Source organism: Thamnophis elegans, chromosome 16, assembly GCF_009769535.1.
Source record: "Thamnophis elegans isolate rThaEle1 chromosome 16, rThaEle1.pri, whole genome shotgun sequence".
Lineage (NCBI taxonomy): Eukaryota > Metazoa > Chordata > Lepidosauria > Squamata > Colubridae > Thamnophis > Thamnophis elegans.
Genome location: NC_045556.1, coordinates 37791711 through 37809194, shown reverse-complemented (window position 1 = coordinate 37809194; position 17484 = coordinate 37791711). Strand labels below are relative to the sequence as shown.

At 52.4% G+C, this 17484-nt stretch overlaps 1 protein-coding gene across 1 annotated transcript; it reads left to right on the top strand.

The window, feature by feature from the left end:
- The first annotated feature begins 4448 nt into the window (after positions 1-4448).
- NPDC1 (neural proliferation, differentiation and control 1) lies at positions 4449-17187 on the top strand. Its single transcript, XM_032233371.1, has 9 exons — positions 4449-4650; positions 12516-12656; positions 13457-13555; positions 13690-13860; positions 14039-14105; positions 14344-14428; positions 14729-14808; positions 15344-15440; positions 15730-17187. The coding sequence occupies exons 1-9, from the start codon at positions 4533-4535 to the stop codon at positions 15796-15798; spliced, it is 927 nt and encodes a 308-aa protein (XP_032089262.1). The 5' UTR covers positions 4449-4532; the 3' UTR covers positions 15799-17187.
- The last annotated feature ends 297 nt before the right edge of the window (positions 17188-17484 follow it).

Sequence of the window (17484 nt, the reverse complement as noted above, 5' to 3'; positions counted from 1 at the left end):
AGAAAAAAATGAGGGAGATGGAGTTCCAAAAACTGAAGAGAAAAATGAACACAAAGATAAGAAAACTAATGATTTGATTTCTGAAATGAAAGTGGTTGAAAGCAAAAAAAATGGGAGCTTGGAGGGGGGAATTCGATGGTCCGGAGCTCTACCCCAAATTTCAAGGCACAAAAGAAGAAAAAATAAAAAATGATGGTTTTAAAGAGAAAAATCTTATCAGAAACAGGATTGACAATCAAAGATAAATCAATTAAAGTAGCAAAAGGGCGCCGAGATTACTTGAGAGATCCAACAGACAACAAGGTGTGGAGAGATGTCCATAAAAACTTTACCAAAGAAATAAATAGAAAATTAACTCCACAAATGGCAAAAGAAATAAGACTACATGCCTTCTGGAAGGACACAGGTTGATATATGAAAATTGAGCCGAGGTGGCGCAGTGGTTAGGGTGCAGTACTGCAGGCCACTTCAGCTGACTGTTATCTGCAGTTCAGCGGTTCTAATCTCACCGGCTCAAGGTTGACTCAGCCTTCCATCCTTCCGAGGTGGGTGAAATGAGGACCCGGATTGTTGGGGGCAATATGCTGACTCTGTAAACTGCTTAGAGAGGGCTGAAAGTCCTCCTGGATCCACAGCTATCCTTTGACCACCACCTGACGGCTGTGACCAGGGGGGCATTTGCCCAGGTTCGCCTGGTGGGCGAGTTGCGACCCTACCTGAATCGGGAGGCTCTCACAACAGTCACTCGGGCCCTTGTGACCTCTAGGCTGGAATACTGCAATGTGCTCTACATGGGGCTGCCCTTGAAGAGCATCCGGCGACTTCAGCTAGTCCAGAACGCGGCCGCGCGAGTGATTGTGGGTGCACCTCGGTTCACCCACATAACACCTATCCTCCGCGAGCTGCGCTGGCTACCTGTCGATCTCCGGGTGCGCTTCAAGGTACTATTAGTCACCCATAAAGCCCTTCATGGTAGTGGATCTGCGTACTTGAGAGACCGCCTTCTGCCAATTACCTCCCTGCGACCAATTAGATCTCATAGATTGGGCCTCCTCCGAATTCCATCTGCCAGCCAGTGCCGGCTGGCAACTACAAGAAGGAGGGCCTTTTCAGTAGTAGCTCCGACCCTTTGGAACGAGCTCCCCGTGGAGATTCGTACTCTCACCACCGTCCAGGCCTTCCGCATAGCCCTTAAGACCTGGCTAGCCCGTCAGGCCTGGGGACAAAGATAGCCGCCCCTCCCGAATGATGAATGAATGTTGCCTATTATTTTTACTTATGTGTGTCTACGTTATTGTTTGTATTCCCCTTCCTGATTTTATGTGAGCCGCCCTGAGTCCCCTCAGGGAAAAGGGCGGCCTATAAATGTTAATAAACTCTAAACTCTAAACTCTGAAAGCCCTATGAAGCAGTATATAAGTCTAACTGCTATTGCTATTGCTATTGATAATAATAAAAAAATAGCTAGGTTTGATGATTAGTAAGTAGGAATTTAGTAATTCTTTAGATTGCTTGCTTAAATAAATAGTTGATAATGGTAACAAGGTATATTTCTATGTTGGCTGGAGGCGAGGAAGCTGGATATAAGTAATAAATGATTTTGTTAACAAATATTAATGATAATAATAATGAAATGATAAGAGTTATAGTTAATGACATATATATGTACTGGTTTAATATAAGGAATTTGGATATAAATTGCAAACAATGATTTGGGGAAAAAAGGTTTACAACTTTAATTAATTAATTCTTACTTTGAATATGTTATAAAGGTGTAATGCTATTGGATATATGAAAGTAGATAACAAAAAATTTAACTAAGTTTTATAATTAGTAAGTAGTAATTTAGTAACATAGATGGTTATGTTAAATAAATAATTGATAAGGGCAATAAGGTATACATATATGTTGGTTTGATGAGAAGAAAATAGATATAACAGTAAGGGATTTTTTGTTAACCAATATTAATTATAACAACTAACAATGGAATGATAAGGATAAGGGATACAGTTAATTATTTATATATATGTACTACCATAACAAAAGGAACCCGGACCCAAATTGTAAACAGTGATTTGGAGGGGGGGGAGGGCTTAGAAATTTTGTCAACTAATTTTTGTTTAGAATATGTTATAAAGTTTTAAGGCTATTGGATGACACTGTAATAATTAATGAAATGCCATTAGGTGGTTGTGTTTTTAACTATGGATTATTCTAGGCAAAAGGACATTAAAACAATTTCAGTCAAATGAGAACTATAATATGTTGAAAGTAAGACTCATTAAGAACTTTGACATTTGATATAAATGTAAGTAATGACTGTGGAAGAGATGCATGAAAATTAATAACCAATTGACACACTTTCTACAAGATGTAATGTAAGATGATTATTTTGTGTGTGTGTTGTTTAATTAAAAAAAAATGTAAAAAAACCCCCGGGGTCCTGTAACAGGCAAATGTCTTCATCCAAAAAGTGTAGTATGGAAAGCTTCATGGGGCCTGGTCCCCACCGAACTCACGTCCTTCACTGGGAGAGGGGATCACTTAGCCAGATTGTTCCAGATGCACGTAAGACTTTGGGGAGAGGTCTTTTGAGGCAGCCACAACTGCGGGACTTCCATCCATGTACAAACCGGGTCTGGCTTGGCTCAGCTTTCAGCCTTCAGTTCTGTTGCAGAGACAAACTTCTCTTCTTCCGCTGAGCAGATCAACGAGAGAGCCTCTTCCGCACCCACACATCCTCTATTGACCCCCTAAATCAAAGCACAGGGCAGGAACAAGCCCTCCTTTGGAGTTTTCCTTGGCAGAGAGGATCCCTGGATCCCATCAACATCTGGGAATCTTTTTTTTTGTTTCCCAATCTTTTCCAGAAGCCAGGAGGCGGCCTCCTTTCTTCCTGCACCCCCCCCTCCAAAGTCTCTGTGTTAGTTGCACTCCTGGGTGTCACAGCCATCCATGAGGCAAATGATTTCAAAGCAGGTCTTTAAGAATAATCCACGGCTGAATTTACATTTTTGAGTATTTTGGGTCCTTCTATTTCTTAGTGTACAATACACATATAGCAAAATTGTCTTTTCCAAAACTGCCAGGATTGTGTAAGCGATTGCTAGCTGTGTTGCAATGCCATTGGACGGCTCCTCCGGAACCCTTAAAAATATACCTGAACAGAGTCAGGTGCAATAATTGAATTCAGAGGAGAGATGCCCAAATTGGACAATTCCTAAAACAAGGGATTGGGGCACAGAGGCCGCAAAATTGCAACTTTCCATTATTTTCCCTAGTCACACAGAAAGTAATGAGGTTTATTTCTGAGTTTGCACTGGTGACAGTCGTTTCCCATCCCACGTGTGTGAATTTGAGATGAAGTCACTTGTATAACATTAAAAAACAACATTATCCAGGATTTGGGGAGGTTTGTTTGTTGTTTGCTATACTTTACCTTGATAGTGCAACAATATTAAAGCCTCCCACAGTTGGCTTCTGCAGTGTATGTATGTATGTATGTATGTATGTATGTATGTATGTATGTATGTTATGTATTACATACATACATACATACATACATACATACATACATACATACATACATATTTTAGGGTGGGCAGAAAAATGCCTCCAGCACTGCAAACTGGGGAGATAGGAAAGAGGAGGTGGGGACAGGAAGGGTGGGATTTTTAAAGAAAATGTGGGGGTTACTATTACTACTGTATTCTGCCTGTTTTCCGTGTAACGGAAACAAAGTGATGGTTGCCTTAAACAAATCATAATAAAAGCTCGCTTAGCAACCCGCCCACCTGGTCCATTTTACTGGGAAGCCTTCGACCTCTTGGGGGAACCGGTGCTCTGGTTCAGTGCCCGGAGTGGCAGAGCTGTATGATCCCGGTTCTGCACCTGCAGCTGGGCCCTCTTGGGCCACATATCGGGATTGCTCCCCCGTGAGGGGCTGGCTTTCCGGCGCCCCGTTCTTACAAAGTGGGGAACAGACCCTGGAGGGGCGCCTGGATGAAGCTCCCTCCGGGAGAAGCCCCCCTGCAGGCGTCCGTCCTTGGGGAGCGGGGCGTACAGGAAGCCCCTTCTGGTTTCCATTGGCTCCACAAGTCATCCCGCAAGCCCGGCGAAGCTTCCTGCGGGCTAATCTCCCCCCCCCCCTACGTGCCCAGGAGAGCCGGGCTGGCCTGAGGGAGGGTCCGGGGTGCTGAATTAGCCCTTCCCGGGGAGGCTGAACGGGAATCGTGGTTTGCGCCGGCCGTTCACACCAGAGCCCAGCAAGCGATAAGGCATCGACAGAGCAGGAGGCAACCTGGTTTGAAGGGGGCCGCGCGCAGCCGCACTGGCCCGGCGCTGGGGCAGCCTGCGCACCTGCTGCCGGTGTGGCAGGTGGGCGGCGGCCTCGGGGCGGGCGGCGTCATTGGCCGGCCCGCCGCCCGCCTCGCCCGCCTCCGGTGCCGCAGCCCGGCAGGCGCCTCCTCTTGCGCGGCGCCGCTGCTGCTGCTGCTGCTGCGATGCTCCCCCGAGGAGGCAGCCGCTGAAGGATGAGCGCCGCTGCCCGCCGCCGCCCCTGCCCTATCCCTTCGCCGCCGCCGCTGCTGCTGCTCCTGCCGCTGCTCCTGCCGCCGCCCGGCGCCTGGGGACTGCTGGCCACCTCCGGCGGTAAGCGCGCCCCGCCCTTCCCGGGCTGCGGAGCATGGGCCAGGGGCCTCCCGTCCCCCCCCTTCCCTGCGGGCGAGGGTTACAGTTCCCATCATCTCCAGGCAGCCGACGCCGGTGGGAAGTGGGGAGGGCTCAAGCGCGGCTCTCCCGCAGGCTCTCCCCGCCATCTGGCTCCGGCCTCCCCGCTCCTCTGTCCTGCCCGTTTCCTGGCTCTCCTCCCCTTGCAGGCTCGCCCCAGCGTCCTGAGGTGGGGATGATGGGAACTATAGTCCAAAGCATGCAGGTTGCCCTTTCCAAAGTCCCCCCATCCCCTCCCCGCCTTTATTCAGCCCGCGGGGTCTGCTTCCCTAACTTTTTGCCTTGAAACGGGGCTCCCCATCTGTTAGGGTCGTTCTTCCTCCTCCCCTTTTCCTCCAAGTGCTCCTTCCGTGCCAGCTGTTACCCTTTGAAACGCCTTTGGGGTTCCCTGGCCCTTCTGACCCCCCTTCCCTGCCCCCCCAGCAGGCTTGCCTTGCTGTTCCAGCGGCTGTCCCCTCCCCTCCTCAGAGGTGGTCAGCCAGCCAGTTGCCGAGAGCTCCCACCCCCTCTTCCCATGACATCATTTCTGAAAGCTCTTGGCAACTTTCATCCTCCCCCCCCCCCAACTCTCTGGAGAGTTTCTGCTGGGAAATAATCCAGGGGGCGGAAGGGGCTCCTCTGGGCCAGCCTGGAGGGTTTGCAGCGGCTGCCCAACACAGGCAGCTCCTGCAGCCTTGTCGGGGCTTCTCCTCCCTGCCCCCTGCCCCCACGGCTGGAAAGTGGGGTGTAGCTTCGTGTGTTTGTGTGTGGGGGGGGTCTTGTAAAGGATGAGACGGATGGCAGGTGGGGGGGAATCCACTGGAGGCACTTTGAGCGGCTGGTGGGTGAGGCTCCTCTGACTCAGCCATCGCCCCCTTCTCTCCCCCAGCAATGCTGTTGGGGGGCTGGCAGTTTGGGGGTGGCGGAGTTGGGAGAAGCTGAGAGCAAGAGAAGCTGTTCATCTTCCTCTGGGAGTTTTGGAATCACTGCCCTGCGAGGGTCTCCCTGGCGTGGGTGAGGGTGGGGGTGGGGCGTGTTGGGCAGAGAGTTTGGCCCTGGAGGAGCCTGGAGGCCATTCAGCCAATTCGGGGCCTTCTTTCCTGTCCAGTCCATTGTCCGAAGCGGCCTTCGCTTTTAGACAGGAAATGTTTTTCCTCTCTGGCTGCTTCCCCTTTGGGCCAGCACTCATTTTCCCTGCCCAAGGGGCTGTTTTGGAACTGTCCCAAAGAGGATCCTTTCCCTGGGTGGAAAAATCGAGGCTCTTTCTCTTTGGCTGGTTCTTCTCTGATTTGGTCTTGACTCTGAGCCTCCTCGAGCTGCCTGGGGCAGTTGCAGGAGCCTGGAAGCTTTCCCAAGATCCCTAAAGTGGATCTCTCAGGGGTCTGAAGATGGTTTGGGGGGGCTTTGGCTGAGTGCTGGAGCAAAGTCACCCCTGATGGAGGGGGTGGCGTGTTATTCCACAGGAGCTTTGCAAGCAGGGTCAAATAGCTTGAATGGATCGATCCGAAGATGCCGAGATGGTGTCTTTGGCATGGAGGGGGGCTCGGCCCCATAGAACGCTCCTTCTGGAGAAAGGGAGCCAGGCTCTCTCTGTTCTAGGCAATCACAACCAGCATGACAATCCGTGTAGGACAGATGGAGATCTGGGTGGCAACTTTTAATCAGGAACGTTGATATTTTCCCCAGCGAGTCTCAGAAATGACAGTCTGGCTTTGAATGACGGGTGTTTTTTTCTGCAGGCGGCAGGCCGGAACTCCCCACCCCCACCTCCCCCAGGGCACCTGTTGGTTGCCTTTGCTGGGCAGATCTCGGGTCCTGTTCCCACCCCCCTTTGCTTCTCTTCTCTTGCACTGTTGGGGGCCGGAGGGGCTGGGAGCGGCCAGTCTCTGAGCAGACGTTGCAAGGGCCAGACTGATAATGGATGCCCTGGAATAATCAGACGGCTGACTTGCAGATGTGCATGAAAAGATCCTCCTGGACTCCGAAAGGGACAACTTGCCAATTCCCTATGGCCAACTTCCCATGGCCAACTCCTCACCATGGGAGAAATAGCTGCGGGGCAATTAATTCAATTTCATTATTCCAAATACATTTAAATTTTTTGCCATCCCCATTTCATTCTGTCCCTCCTTTTGCACCTTTCCTTCAATTATTCTCTCCCAACATTTTCTTTGATGTTAGTGTCACTCTTGTCCCGCAGTGACTTGTCCTGTGGCGAGTTGGCCACAGCCAATTGGCTTGGCAAGTTGTTCCAAAGTTGTTTCCATGCATGTGGTGAATTGTCCTAAACCCTCCTGGACTGAGCCATCTAGGGCTGTGCAGAAACACCACCACCCCTGTCCATTTGTAATGCGTCCCCCTCGTGCTCTGTGAGAAGGGGAAAGTTTTCCGGCACACAGAAAGAACAGGCAGATGTTTCCTTCTGTCTTTCGGCCGCTCCGTGTCTGCCAACAAACCGGCTTTTCTTGAAATCTTTTCTCTGGAGGTCAAAAGTCTACAGGCTGGGAAACATTCCCGCACACACTTGCCAGTGATTGACAGGATTCGCACACAAGGGAGGCGTGTTGTTGTTTTTCAGGGGCCGGTGCCAGAGGTTGGCATTCTTCTCCGGGCCTTTTGTTGGGCTAAGAGCCCTTGAGTGGGCAGGTCACTTTTTCCAAAACATGAGCGAGTCTGGCTGAAGCGGTTGTGGGAAAGGAAGGGACCACAGATGCGCTTCAGACAGAGCCAAGGCCAGCGAAGGGAGGGCTTTCCACCTTGGGAGACATCCTGAGCTGGAGCTGGTCGTGTTTTCTGTGCTTTGTTTGCCTCGCTCTGTCCATTACGGTAATTTTTGGCACGTTTATCCAAATGCCGGACGTTAAAATGAAGGGACGGCTGTGATTCCCAGACGTGTTTCAGGATGAACAGAGCCTGTCAAAGAAGCCACTGAGCTGGGAAGTGGCATCGGGCATGGTGGCCTTGTTCTCTTCCTCACATCCTGGTTTGCTGGCTGGGCATAAACAGAGAAATGAGGTTCGGTCCCAAATGCCAGGGACTTCATTTATTTAAAAAAATACATATTTTGCTCGCCAAAGGTTTGTTGGCAAGGATTTAGGGGTCCCTGCAGCTCCACATTCAAAGGAATCCTAAATAGGCAGAGAAGTTTCTTCCCAAAGTTTTTCTTTACTTTACTCTTTTGCACACGGATACTGAAGACCAAGCAACACGGAGGCCTTTCTTGCCCCCTCTGTAGTTACCGGATCTTCTGGAATAATCCTTTAAGCAGACTAAAAAATTCTCCTCCCTCCCCCGGAAAGTCCCTGTCCCTGCTTCAGAAACCAGTTCTAATCTAGAGTGGAAATTCAGCTTGTTTCCATCAACATCCTCTTAGCTGTGTCTGCTCTTGGCTTCAAGGACAAAGCCAGGAATAGGGGCCCAGCCTCACAAAGACGGTCCTTCTTTTTAGGATGGGCTTGTGGGGCATTCAAACAACCAGTTTCAGGAAATAGCGTAGGAAAATGTTCATCATTTGTGCATTTGCAAAAGAGGTTCGCCAGGAGAAATTTCTGCTAGGAAATCTTTACACGCAAGCTACCCTTCGGTGTATTTTTGCTCTTGTTTATACCCTCAATTTGAATTCCTGTGAACGCTGGTGCTTTGCAGGGTTGGGCTCCATTCTGCCGTTTTGAGTTCAGCTCCTGGCAAGGTGGCACCGGCACCCTTCCTGCAGCCCCCTCTGACATGACCTTGTTGTTGTGATTGTTGATGTTGTGCCTTGGCACAAGTCAATTTTTATTTCTGAGATGCTTAATGTGCTAAGGGAGGCAGACACAGCCAAGGCAGATGGTGGTGGGTGGCTGGAGCATCTGTGGAAGATGGGGAGAGGTCAAGTGATGGAGGGCAAAACTGGTCTTGCCCCTGCTCCTGAACAACTGGCATGTCTACTCAGCTTATCCAAGAAGGCAGAGGTCATGTGAGGTTGCCTCTATCTCTGCTGATAGGCGTTGGCTTCACAAGTTCTGGGGCTCTTTGTTCAAATGGTGCAGAACATCTGAATACACACAGCAGTTTCCAGGAACTCTGTGTCTCTAAACCCTTAAAAATGCAGCCAGATCTGCTGGGTTATTGGAGTTTCTTGTTAGCTTATGTTTCCTTCCTTCCTTCCTTCCTTCCTTCCTTTCCTTCCTTCCCCCTCTCTGCCTGGCAGAGCAGCCATCAATAATTCAGAGCTCTCGTGTTCGAGGGAGACATTTTGCCACGTTGGCAGCCAGCCTGAAAGCAGGAAACCTTCTGCTGGCCCAGCCCAGAAAGCAGCAGGGATAAATGACCCAGAAGGAGAGGCTTCTACTCCGCAGCTCCTGGAAGAGGATCCATCCTAGGTCAGATGGAAGGACTCCTCTGCCTGCCCACCCCTTGCAAAAGAGCCTGGAAAGACCCCAGGGAAGCTGACCTTCCCCTGCAGTTTGACACTCCACACCCTGTAAAAAATAATATTTCATATTTTGCTTTTCTAGGTGCTTTTATCTCCTCGTTTCAAGGAGATAAAAACCCCTAAAAATCATAACTGGGAGCAGGGAGGGAAAGGGGGTGAGGAGATTGATGTGCAAGCAATTGTTTCAGTTTGCCTTTTTAAGACGATGGGACTCACGTTTTTAGCCAATGGGAAAACTCTCTCTGAGGGTGTATCTTTGCAGGGGGGAGACAGTGGGAGCCTCTGGCTGGCATAGTCACCTGGCACTTGGCACAAAGCAGCAGAAATGATCCTGGGCAGCTCGGCCTTCTCTGAGGTGACCTGAGCTGGCTTATCTTTTGGAGGCAACCAGTGGCAGTTTGAGGTGGTGTCAGAAAACTTTCCGAGCACAAGGTGGCTTGTGCAAACATGGCACGTGGTAATTGGCACCCGAGAAATGTCCTGGGTGAACGAATGAACGTTAAGGGCCTTCCGCTCTTCGATCGCAGGCCGTCCTCCTGGTCGAGATGACCGAAAGGGAGTTTCTCTGGGCATCCACCTTGCCTCCTTTGTGATCGGGGAGAGGGGAGGAGCTGCCCTGGGCCATTGTTTGCTCAGCCTGGGTGACTGTCATATGGGGGTGGGGCATGTGGGGGTTGGGCCATCTCAAAATAGCTCAACTCCAAAGGCTAGATTTTAAGTGCCCGCCATGTTTCCACTTAAGAGAGGATTGCCCCTTCCTTAAGTGGGGAAGGGGTTTCATTTTGGATCTCTTTCCTCCCCACAAACAACATGCCCAACCCTCCTTCTGGGATGACTTCTGCCTGCTTCACCTGCCAGTTGGCTGGAGCCATTTTGTTACAGCCATTTTTAATCAGTTGGCTCTGCCTCCATAGATGGTCTTTGTGGCCTACAGTAAGTTCTCCACAGACCTGCTGAGGTTTTTTGGGGTCCCTCCTTGGTGGCTTCTCTCTCTGGGGTTCCTTATGTTTGAAGCAGGAGGGGGCAGGGAGCACTTGGCTGAGGACTCTCTGGCCTGCTTGGGGCAAACACTTGCCAACCAGCCCTGCTTCACTGGGTCCCTGCCTCTTTCAATGTCCGAGCCGGGCCCAAGGCAGCACCGGCTCCTGGTGGACAGCTCCCCAAATTGGCTGGATCCCTTTTAGAGTCAGGTCTCGCCTTCCAGTCCATGAAATGTCTTTGTGAGTTCTTCCTTTGGGGTCACCAAGGTGGGCAACTGAGTGCAAATGGGAAGGTTGGGTTGGGAAATTATTTCCTCCTCCTCCTCCTCCTCCTCCTCCTCCTCCTCCTCCTCCTCCTCCTCCTCCTCCTCCTCCTCCTCCTCCTCCTCCTCCTCCTCCTCCTCCTCTCCCATTTCTAAAAATCAGGCCTTTGATTTCCTTCTTTGCAAGGCAGTGCCTGGGCTGATAAGAGGCAAGATGGGTTGGCCTCCCTGTGTGATCTTTGGGCCTCTTCCTCTTTGAGTTGGGCCGCCTCCCTTTGTAGGAAAAGGGGCTTGGGGGTCTCACTGGGGGTGGTGAGGCATCTTAGTCTCTGCTCCTGCCCCTTAAAGGTGGCCAGAACTCCCCCCCTTCGAAGACTGGTGACCCACTGCCAGGAGTTGAAATAGCCTCTGTTCAGCCCCACCTTGTTCGTTTCCTTGTTTTGCCATTTTGGCTTTATGTAGCCGATAGTTTTGGTGCATTCTGCCTCTTCTAAGCTGCTTTGAACAGCCAGAGCAGAAAGCCCAGCCAGAGACTCTGTGGAGCTCTAGGGTTTCCGTGTTTGGCTGCTGCAGGCCAAGTTTTGCTGCTGCCAAGCAGTCCGGCTTCCCCATCCTGGCTGGGCAGGAACTGGGCAGAGACCCGCCTTTCCTCCAAGTGCCAATGGAGCAAGGAGAAAAACAAAGTGACTCTGTTCGCTAACTTTGCCACCGCTTCCTTGACCAGAAACAGGTGACCTGAGATGGCAGACAGGTGCATCCGACCCTTTCCTTCTTCTCTTCTGAAGCCCAAACCTTCCCTGGCAGCCCCATAGCTACGGTTTCTGTGTGCTTTTGCCAAATCCACGGAGGGCACTCTTTGGGCAGCCTCTCTGGGGCCATGGGGAGGGAGGGAGGCCCAGGTGAGTTGGTCCCATCGCCAGACTCTTCCAAAGGATCTTTGGCATCTTGCTTGGCATCTGACAGGCAGCCAACGGGTTCCCTGGCATTGGCCTTTTTGGAGGGCTGGATCGCTCAGTCGTTGCCTTAAGTCGTCTTGCTCTCCCGTTTTGCTTCTCTGCTCCTGGGTTATCGCTTCACTTTTGCTTACTTTCTGGGTGGGGAGGGATTATTCTGCACACTCCCCCGCCCCTGCATGAAGAGAGAGGTTTGAATTGTGCCACCTGGTGGCTGAGTTTCCAAATTGCAAACCGAGGTGACTGGAAGAAGCCAGGCTGTGGGCCCAATTGGCACACACTTGGGGGCAATGTCTTGGGAGGGCAGAGCTGCAGTCTCATGTGGCCCCTATGCAAACAGGCGGTGGGACCTCGGTGTAGGAAAGAAGCAATCTTCAACGTGTTGTAGCCTGCCAGCGGCCAGTGGAGCTCGCAGCAGATTCAGACAGTGAGGAGTTTGGGGAGGGACCTGGGCCAGTCCTGGAGTCTGGGGAAGGCTCTGAGGAGGGCTCTGTGTCGGAGGCAGAGAGGGGGGCAGAGCTGTATGCCAGTTATCAGCTGCTTTTGGAGTCAGACATCAGTGAGGGAGAAGAACAGCTGGAGCCTGTTCCCAGTGTGCGCATGCACAGAGTTGCCAGACGAAGGGAGGAGCTAAAGAACAGGGGTCGACTTGGGAGTAAGGCCACCACAGGTGGACGATGAATGGCCCCTCCCAGAGGAAACAAAAGAGGAGCAAAAGAGAAGTAGAGTTTGCAGGAGACAATTACTCCGCTTCATTGGTTCGTGACCTTCGGAGGCTCCTGGCCAGGTTCTGCAGATATCGGCCTGGCAGCTCTCCAAGCCAGAGAAGGTCTGTGACTGTAAATCCTTCCTTGAAAGATTTTGCTGGATGTGAATGAGCAGAATTCACAGCAAATTAATAAAAGGGGTTTTGTCGGGACAAGGAGTTTGCTTCATGTTCTTGGGAAGCCTTGGTCAGAACACATTTTTCTTTTTGTAGCACAGAGAAAGTTAACCAATTTGCAGGGAGGGAGGGAAGCTGGTGGGGGACAGGCTTGGTCACACCCAGAGGTCATTTGGCCCCCTTGTGGTGCTCCTTGTGCTGGCTGTTTGGGGGGTTGCTCATAAGGAAGGACGTCCATCTAGGTCTCTTGGCCGGGTGGGGCAGCCAAATGTTGTTCACTCAGAGTGAGCAAATTTCCTGCCTTTGGAACTGCAGAGCTGTGTCCTCGGCACCTGGACTGCACCCTTCAGCGACGACAGGAATGTCCCCAGGGGTCCCACACCTGTGGCCCCTGCCTCCCTCAGTTCATCGAAGACAGAAAGGGAAGATGCGTGGCTGGGACATCAGCGCCCAAAGGTAAGGGGAAGGGGGGGCTCGGCCGGGATTCCTGATGCCCCTTCTGCACTTGCGCTTTCGCCACCCTGGCGGGAGAAAGGTCTTTGGGGTACCCCATTGTCACATGCTGTGGGGGGGGTATCTGAATTGCAGCAGTTCCTCCGTAGACCCTGGTCCAGGAGAGTCCATGCAAGGCTTTCCTCAGCCTTTCCAGGGGTGGGATATGAAGTCACACCATGCCTGGAAGCCTTAGAGAGAGAGAAACTAAAATATGACCCAGTCTGATGTGCCAGAGTGTTTCCCGAGAGAGAAAGTGGAGCCAAGTTGGCTCTTTTCAACCAAGGTTACAGTGAGCAGAGGGCTGGACTAGTAGACCTCTAAGGCCCCTCCCAATGCTGTGGTTCTATAGACCGCAGGGCATGCGGAGTCCTCCCCTGCAGGCTCCCTGTGTTCTGCCTGCCCACCTTCAGAAGGCGAGGAATGGTGTGGGAAGGGAGAGCAGAACTGGCAGCTGGCACAAGGGGGAAGCCACTTCTGGCGTGACTTGGTGCCAAGCGGCTCCTTTGGCTGACAGATGGTGGGTTATGCAACAGCTCCCTTGCAAAGGGATGGTTTTCTCAGTGGCTTTGGGGTCCCTTGATGAAGACCCCCCCCCAAAAAAAAACCTGGGAAGGTCTGAGGTTTCTCTGCCCCTGTGCAAGGCAGTTGCCTCCACTTCTAAATCTGCATCTTCCCTGCTTGCTGAAATTGTTCGGTTTTGTGATTTTTGCTTATTTTGCTGGCTGTCCTTCCTGTGGGCCCCTCTCTCCCTCCCTCTCCAGGGCAAAGCTCTCTTGTTCCCAACCTAGAAGCAGAGATTGACTTGGTGTCGGATTTGCTGTCCAAGCAGGGGAGGGGGCCTCTGCCCCACGGCCAGGAAGGTAAGGCTGCCCCACGTCCTGGAGGCTCCCCCTGCCTGGCATAGAGCAGGGGGCATCATTAATTTTGCAAGGGAAGTGTCTCTCCTTCCTCTTCTTCCTCTCTCTGTGCCAATCGGCCCTTCTTCCTCATGCAGAGACACTGGCTCCCCCTGACCCCCAATCCAGGAACAGGGCATCGAAGGCAGAGTCCTCACATGGTAGCTGGCAGGGATGGCCAGACACGTCGTCTCAGCCCATCACCAAGCCGGTTCACCCCCCCCCAGTGGAGTCAACCCGCATCTCTACCAATGATGCCCTCGTCCTCGGTGAGCCTCCGCCCGAGAAAATAATAGGGGGAGCAAGACCTCAAGATGCTAGTCCTCAGCTCTGATGGTTTGGGAAGGCTGCCTTTGGTAATCCCATATTCAGTGGCAGTCTATCTTTGGAGGGGGGAGGTGTTCGACTGCCCTTCCCTCTCCAAGTCTCCTTTGTCCTCCCTTGCAGGCTTGATTGTCGTCTGTACAGCTGCCGGTATGGCAGCTCTGGTGGTGGCAACGATCTGCTGGTGCAGGTAAGTCCTCTGGGGCTGCCCTCGGGCACCGGGGCAGAGCTTGGGCAGGGGGGAGGCAACTGACTTCCTTGAAGTGGCAGCCTTGAGATCCGCCCCATAGCCCTTGCATGCTGCCTCCAAATGGAACCTCCATGGCAGCAGCGGTATGAGAGGAGGGTACTTGGGGGTCTGTAGGCTTTGGGGCATCCCTGCCAGCCGTTGTGCTGCTTCCCTCATGGACATCTTCCTCTCCCCCCAGGCTGCAGAAGGAGATCCAGCTTGCCCAAAAAGCAGATTATCCAGCAAATAACCTGCCCCAACTCCCCTCCTACGACAAGCTCTCTGTAAGTGCCCTGTGCGTCCCTTGGCATGGCGTGCAAGGTAGCTGGTGCCCAGTTCTTCGGCCAGCCGTGGCTCTTTGGAGTTGCTTTGTGCCAGGCTTCTCTGTGAGCTGCCTGTTGGCCTCTGCTGGTGGCAAGGAGCTCTCTGTGCCCCAGTTGGGCCTGGCTCGTTGGCACCCAGGCCAGGGCCTTCTTTCCCCTCTGGGTGCCAGCTTCTTCGGAGGTGCGGTATTGCTGGTATGTTCTGCTGGTATGACAGTCTCTGCAATGTGGATGTCCCCACTTCTTTCTCTTTCCTTCCAGCCTGGCGATCGGAAGCTGGCACAGAGTGCCCAGATGTACCACTACCAGCACCAGAAGCAGCAGATGCTCTCCATGGAAAAGTGCGTCCTTCCTTGCAGTGATGGGCTCCTCTGCCCTCTTCCTGGTTCTCCTTTGACCCACCTGAATGGGAAGCCAGGGATTCCTTTGTGCAAGGCTGGCACCCCTGCCTGCTTCTGTCTCCACTTAGTTGGGGCACGAGGTTGCTTGCCAGCCGGGGGCTTCTAAACAGGTTGGCAGTCTTGAAAAGAGTCGGTTAGGTTAGGAACCCCTGGATGAAATGAACCTCTGGCAGCCAGATGTGGAGGAGGTCGTCAGCTGGTAGGGATCTGCCCATTCACCCCTTTTATTCTTGGGGCACCCCCTGAACGAGCTCTGGTCTGACATGGGGAGCTCGGCAGGGCTGGGTGTCCAGGGACCTCACAGAAAGGGCTTCAAATTGAGATGCTCGCAGTTCTGCCTCAGCTTTGCCTGGAAGTTTTGAATCCAAAATCGCAGCTGGTGGGGAGGTTGGCTTGGCATGGAGTGGGCTCCTAAGGGGGCAGGTGAGGCAGGGAATCTCACTGCATTCACCCCTCTCCCCCCGGAAATCTGTAGGAATAAGGAGGAAGCCAAAGCTCCTGAATGCATCTCCTCGGATGAAGAGAACGAAGACGGTGACTTCACAGTCTACGAGTGCCCTGGCCTGGCCCCGGTAGGTGTCTCTTTAGGAGGAGGGCCCCCCCGGCTGCCTCGCCCTGTTTCTGCAGAGCAGACCTCTGGGTTGGTCCAGCTCTGGAGCAGGTCGGAGAGACAGGAAGGGCAATGGCTTCCAGGGGGTTCATTTCCCCGCCATGGTTCCCAGGGGCTCTGGGGCTGCCCTCCAGGGGCCCCAGTGCCCAGAGCACCAAGCTCCCTTCCTGCCCTGGGCAGGGCAGTGCCATTCTACTCCTCCAGGCAGTGATGATGGTGTCTCTCTCATTTTTCCTTGCTGGCCGCTGCAGACAGGAGAGATGGAAGTGAAAAACCCCCTTTTTGACGACTCCACTCTGCCCCCAAAGCTGCACCCCTGACTGGGAACTGTGGACTGTGTGCAGGACCTGCCTGGGGGCCGCCTGACCAATGGCTCTCCTCCGCTGCCCTCCTCCGCAGATTCTTGGCTGAAATAAATCCGCCTTCTGGCAACTTGCTGCTTCTGCTCGGCTTCACGTTCCCCCCCCCCTGCACTGGCCCTTCTTCTGCCCGGCTCCCGGATGTTGGCGAAGAGGCTTTGTGGACTGCCTGGACTCGGGAGGGAAGAAAAGGGGGGCCCACCCAGAGGCCTGGCTTGCCACCTCCTGCCCCTACAATCCCTGCCAGCCTTGGGCATGGCAAGACCCGCCTTGAAAAAATCAGAGTGGGAGGGCTTCCCTTTTCTTTCCTTGTTTTGCAGCCCCCCCCCCCCAAGGTTAAAATAATGGGGCTGGGGAGGCCTTGATGCTTGAGGCATCTCCCTTTGGAGGGAGGGAGCTGCAGCTTCAAGAGCGAGGATGTCTTCGGACAGGCCCTTCCCCGCCCAGCCGGTTAAGACGCCTTGGGAAAGTGGTCCATGTGCCCATTCAGCAGGTGGGAAGCGGAGGCAGACTGAGGCTGGAAAAAGTGCGTCTCCCAGGTGTAGTAAGTCCTGATCCATTTCACACTGTTTTTAGCACTTTCTCAAAGAAGCTGAATTTGGAGGTGGCTGAGGGGTCTTTTGAAGGCTTTGTGAGCAAAATCTTAGTTCTCAGAATTTCAAGGGGAAGGAATGTTAAGCGTTAAGGTCTGCAGAGTGACCAGTCCAGAGAGGGGGAGCCGGGGTGACCCCCTGGAGATTCTCCCATTGGGACCCTGGAGCCAGGCAGCCTTCACCCCTTAGCTCTCTCTGGCTGTGCCCACTGTTCTGCCAGTGTGATGCCCCCTCCTCGCCCTGGCCTGGTGTGAAGGGAGGCAATTTCTGTTCAGACTCATTGGGATTTCCGAGGAATTCATAGCCGTCTGACCGACCAAGAGCTGGGAGGGCATTGAGCCACGTTTTCTTTTCTGTTTAATTACAACCAAATCTGGAAGGTTGATTGATTTTCTTCATACCAAGTTCAGAAGGTTTCGGAAGTATTTCTGAATTCCGCAATTAAATGGGATGGGTGTTGAGGGAAGAAGAATGAGATTGCTGGTCATCTGTGTTGCCTGCTTTCAGAAGACACGATGTTCCAAGCATTTGATCACCACTACCACCCCAAGAATTGGGGGGAGTGTTGGAGAGGGTGAGTTGTATTAGACAGCCATCAAGGCTGATTCCTACCCCCATCTTAGCAAATCTAAAGATATTCATGAACCACCTGGGTAGCCGTGGCCTATTTCTACTTGCCCCTACTGTGAGGTCTAGAAACTTGATGGAAAACAATACAAGGAAAACAAGGTTCCCTTCTCAGGTGCATAAATGAAGTTTGAAAAAGGAGTATTTGCTTATGCAATTGGACTATGGGGTTGCGATGCAACTCACAAGCAACTTTGGAAGTTGGGACCTTGTGAGGTAGGGTGAGTTTGCAGGGCAGAGGAAGGGTATTTTATTTTATTTTGGAGAAGTTTGCCAAAAGGCTCAAGAAACCATGTTTGGGGTGTATTAGAGTTGTATCAGGAACCCCCCACCCACCCACCACACTTCCTCATATGAGTTTTTGCAAAGGTGCCCCCCCTCCTTCCCATCAAGGTCTCAAGAGAGTTTTGTTGGGCTTGAAGGGCCT

Bases quoted from the DNA above. Each gene is read 5' to 3' on its own strand.
- NPDC1 (XM_032233371.1), top strand. From the start codon at position 4,533: ATGAGCGCCGCTGCCCGCCGCCGCCCCTGCCCTATCCCTTCGCCGCCG. The intron at 4,651-12,515 runs GTAAGCGCGCCC...TTGGAACTGCAG, and splicing joins ACTGCTGGCCACCTCCGGCG to AGCTGTGTCCTCGGCACCTG. The intron at 14,106-14,343 runs GTAAGTCCTCTG...CTCTCCCCCCAG, and splicing joins GCAACGATCTGCTGGTGCAG to GCTGCAGAAGGAGATCCAGC.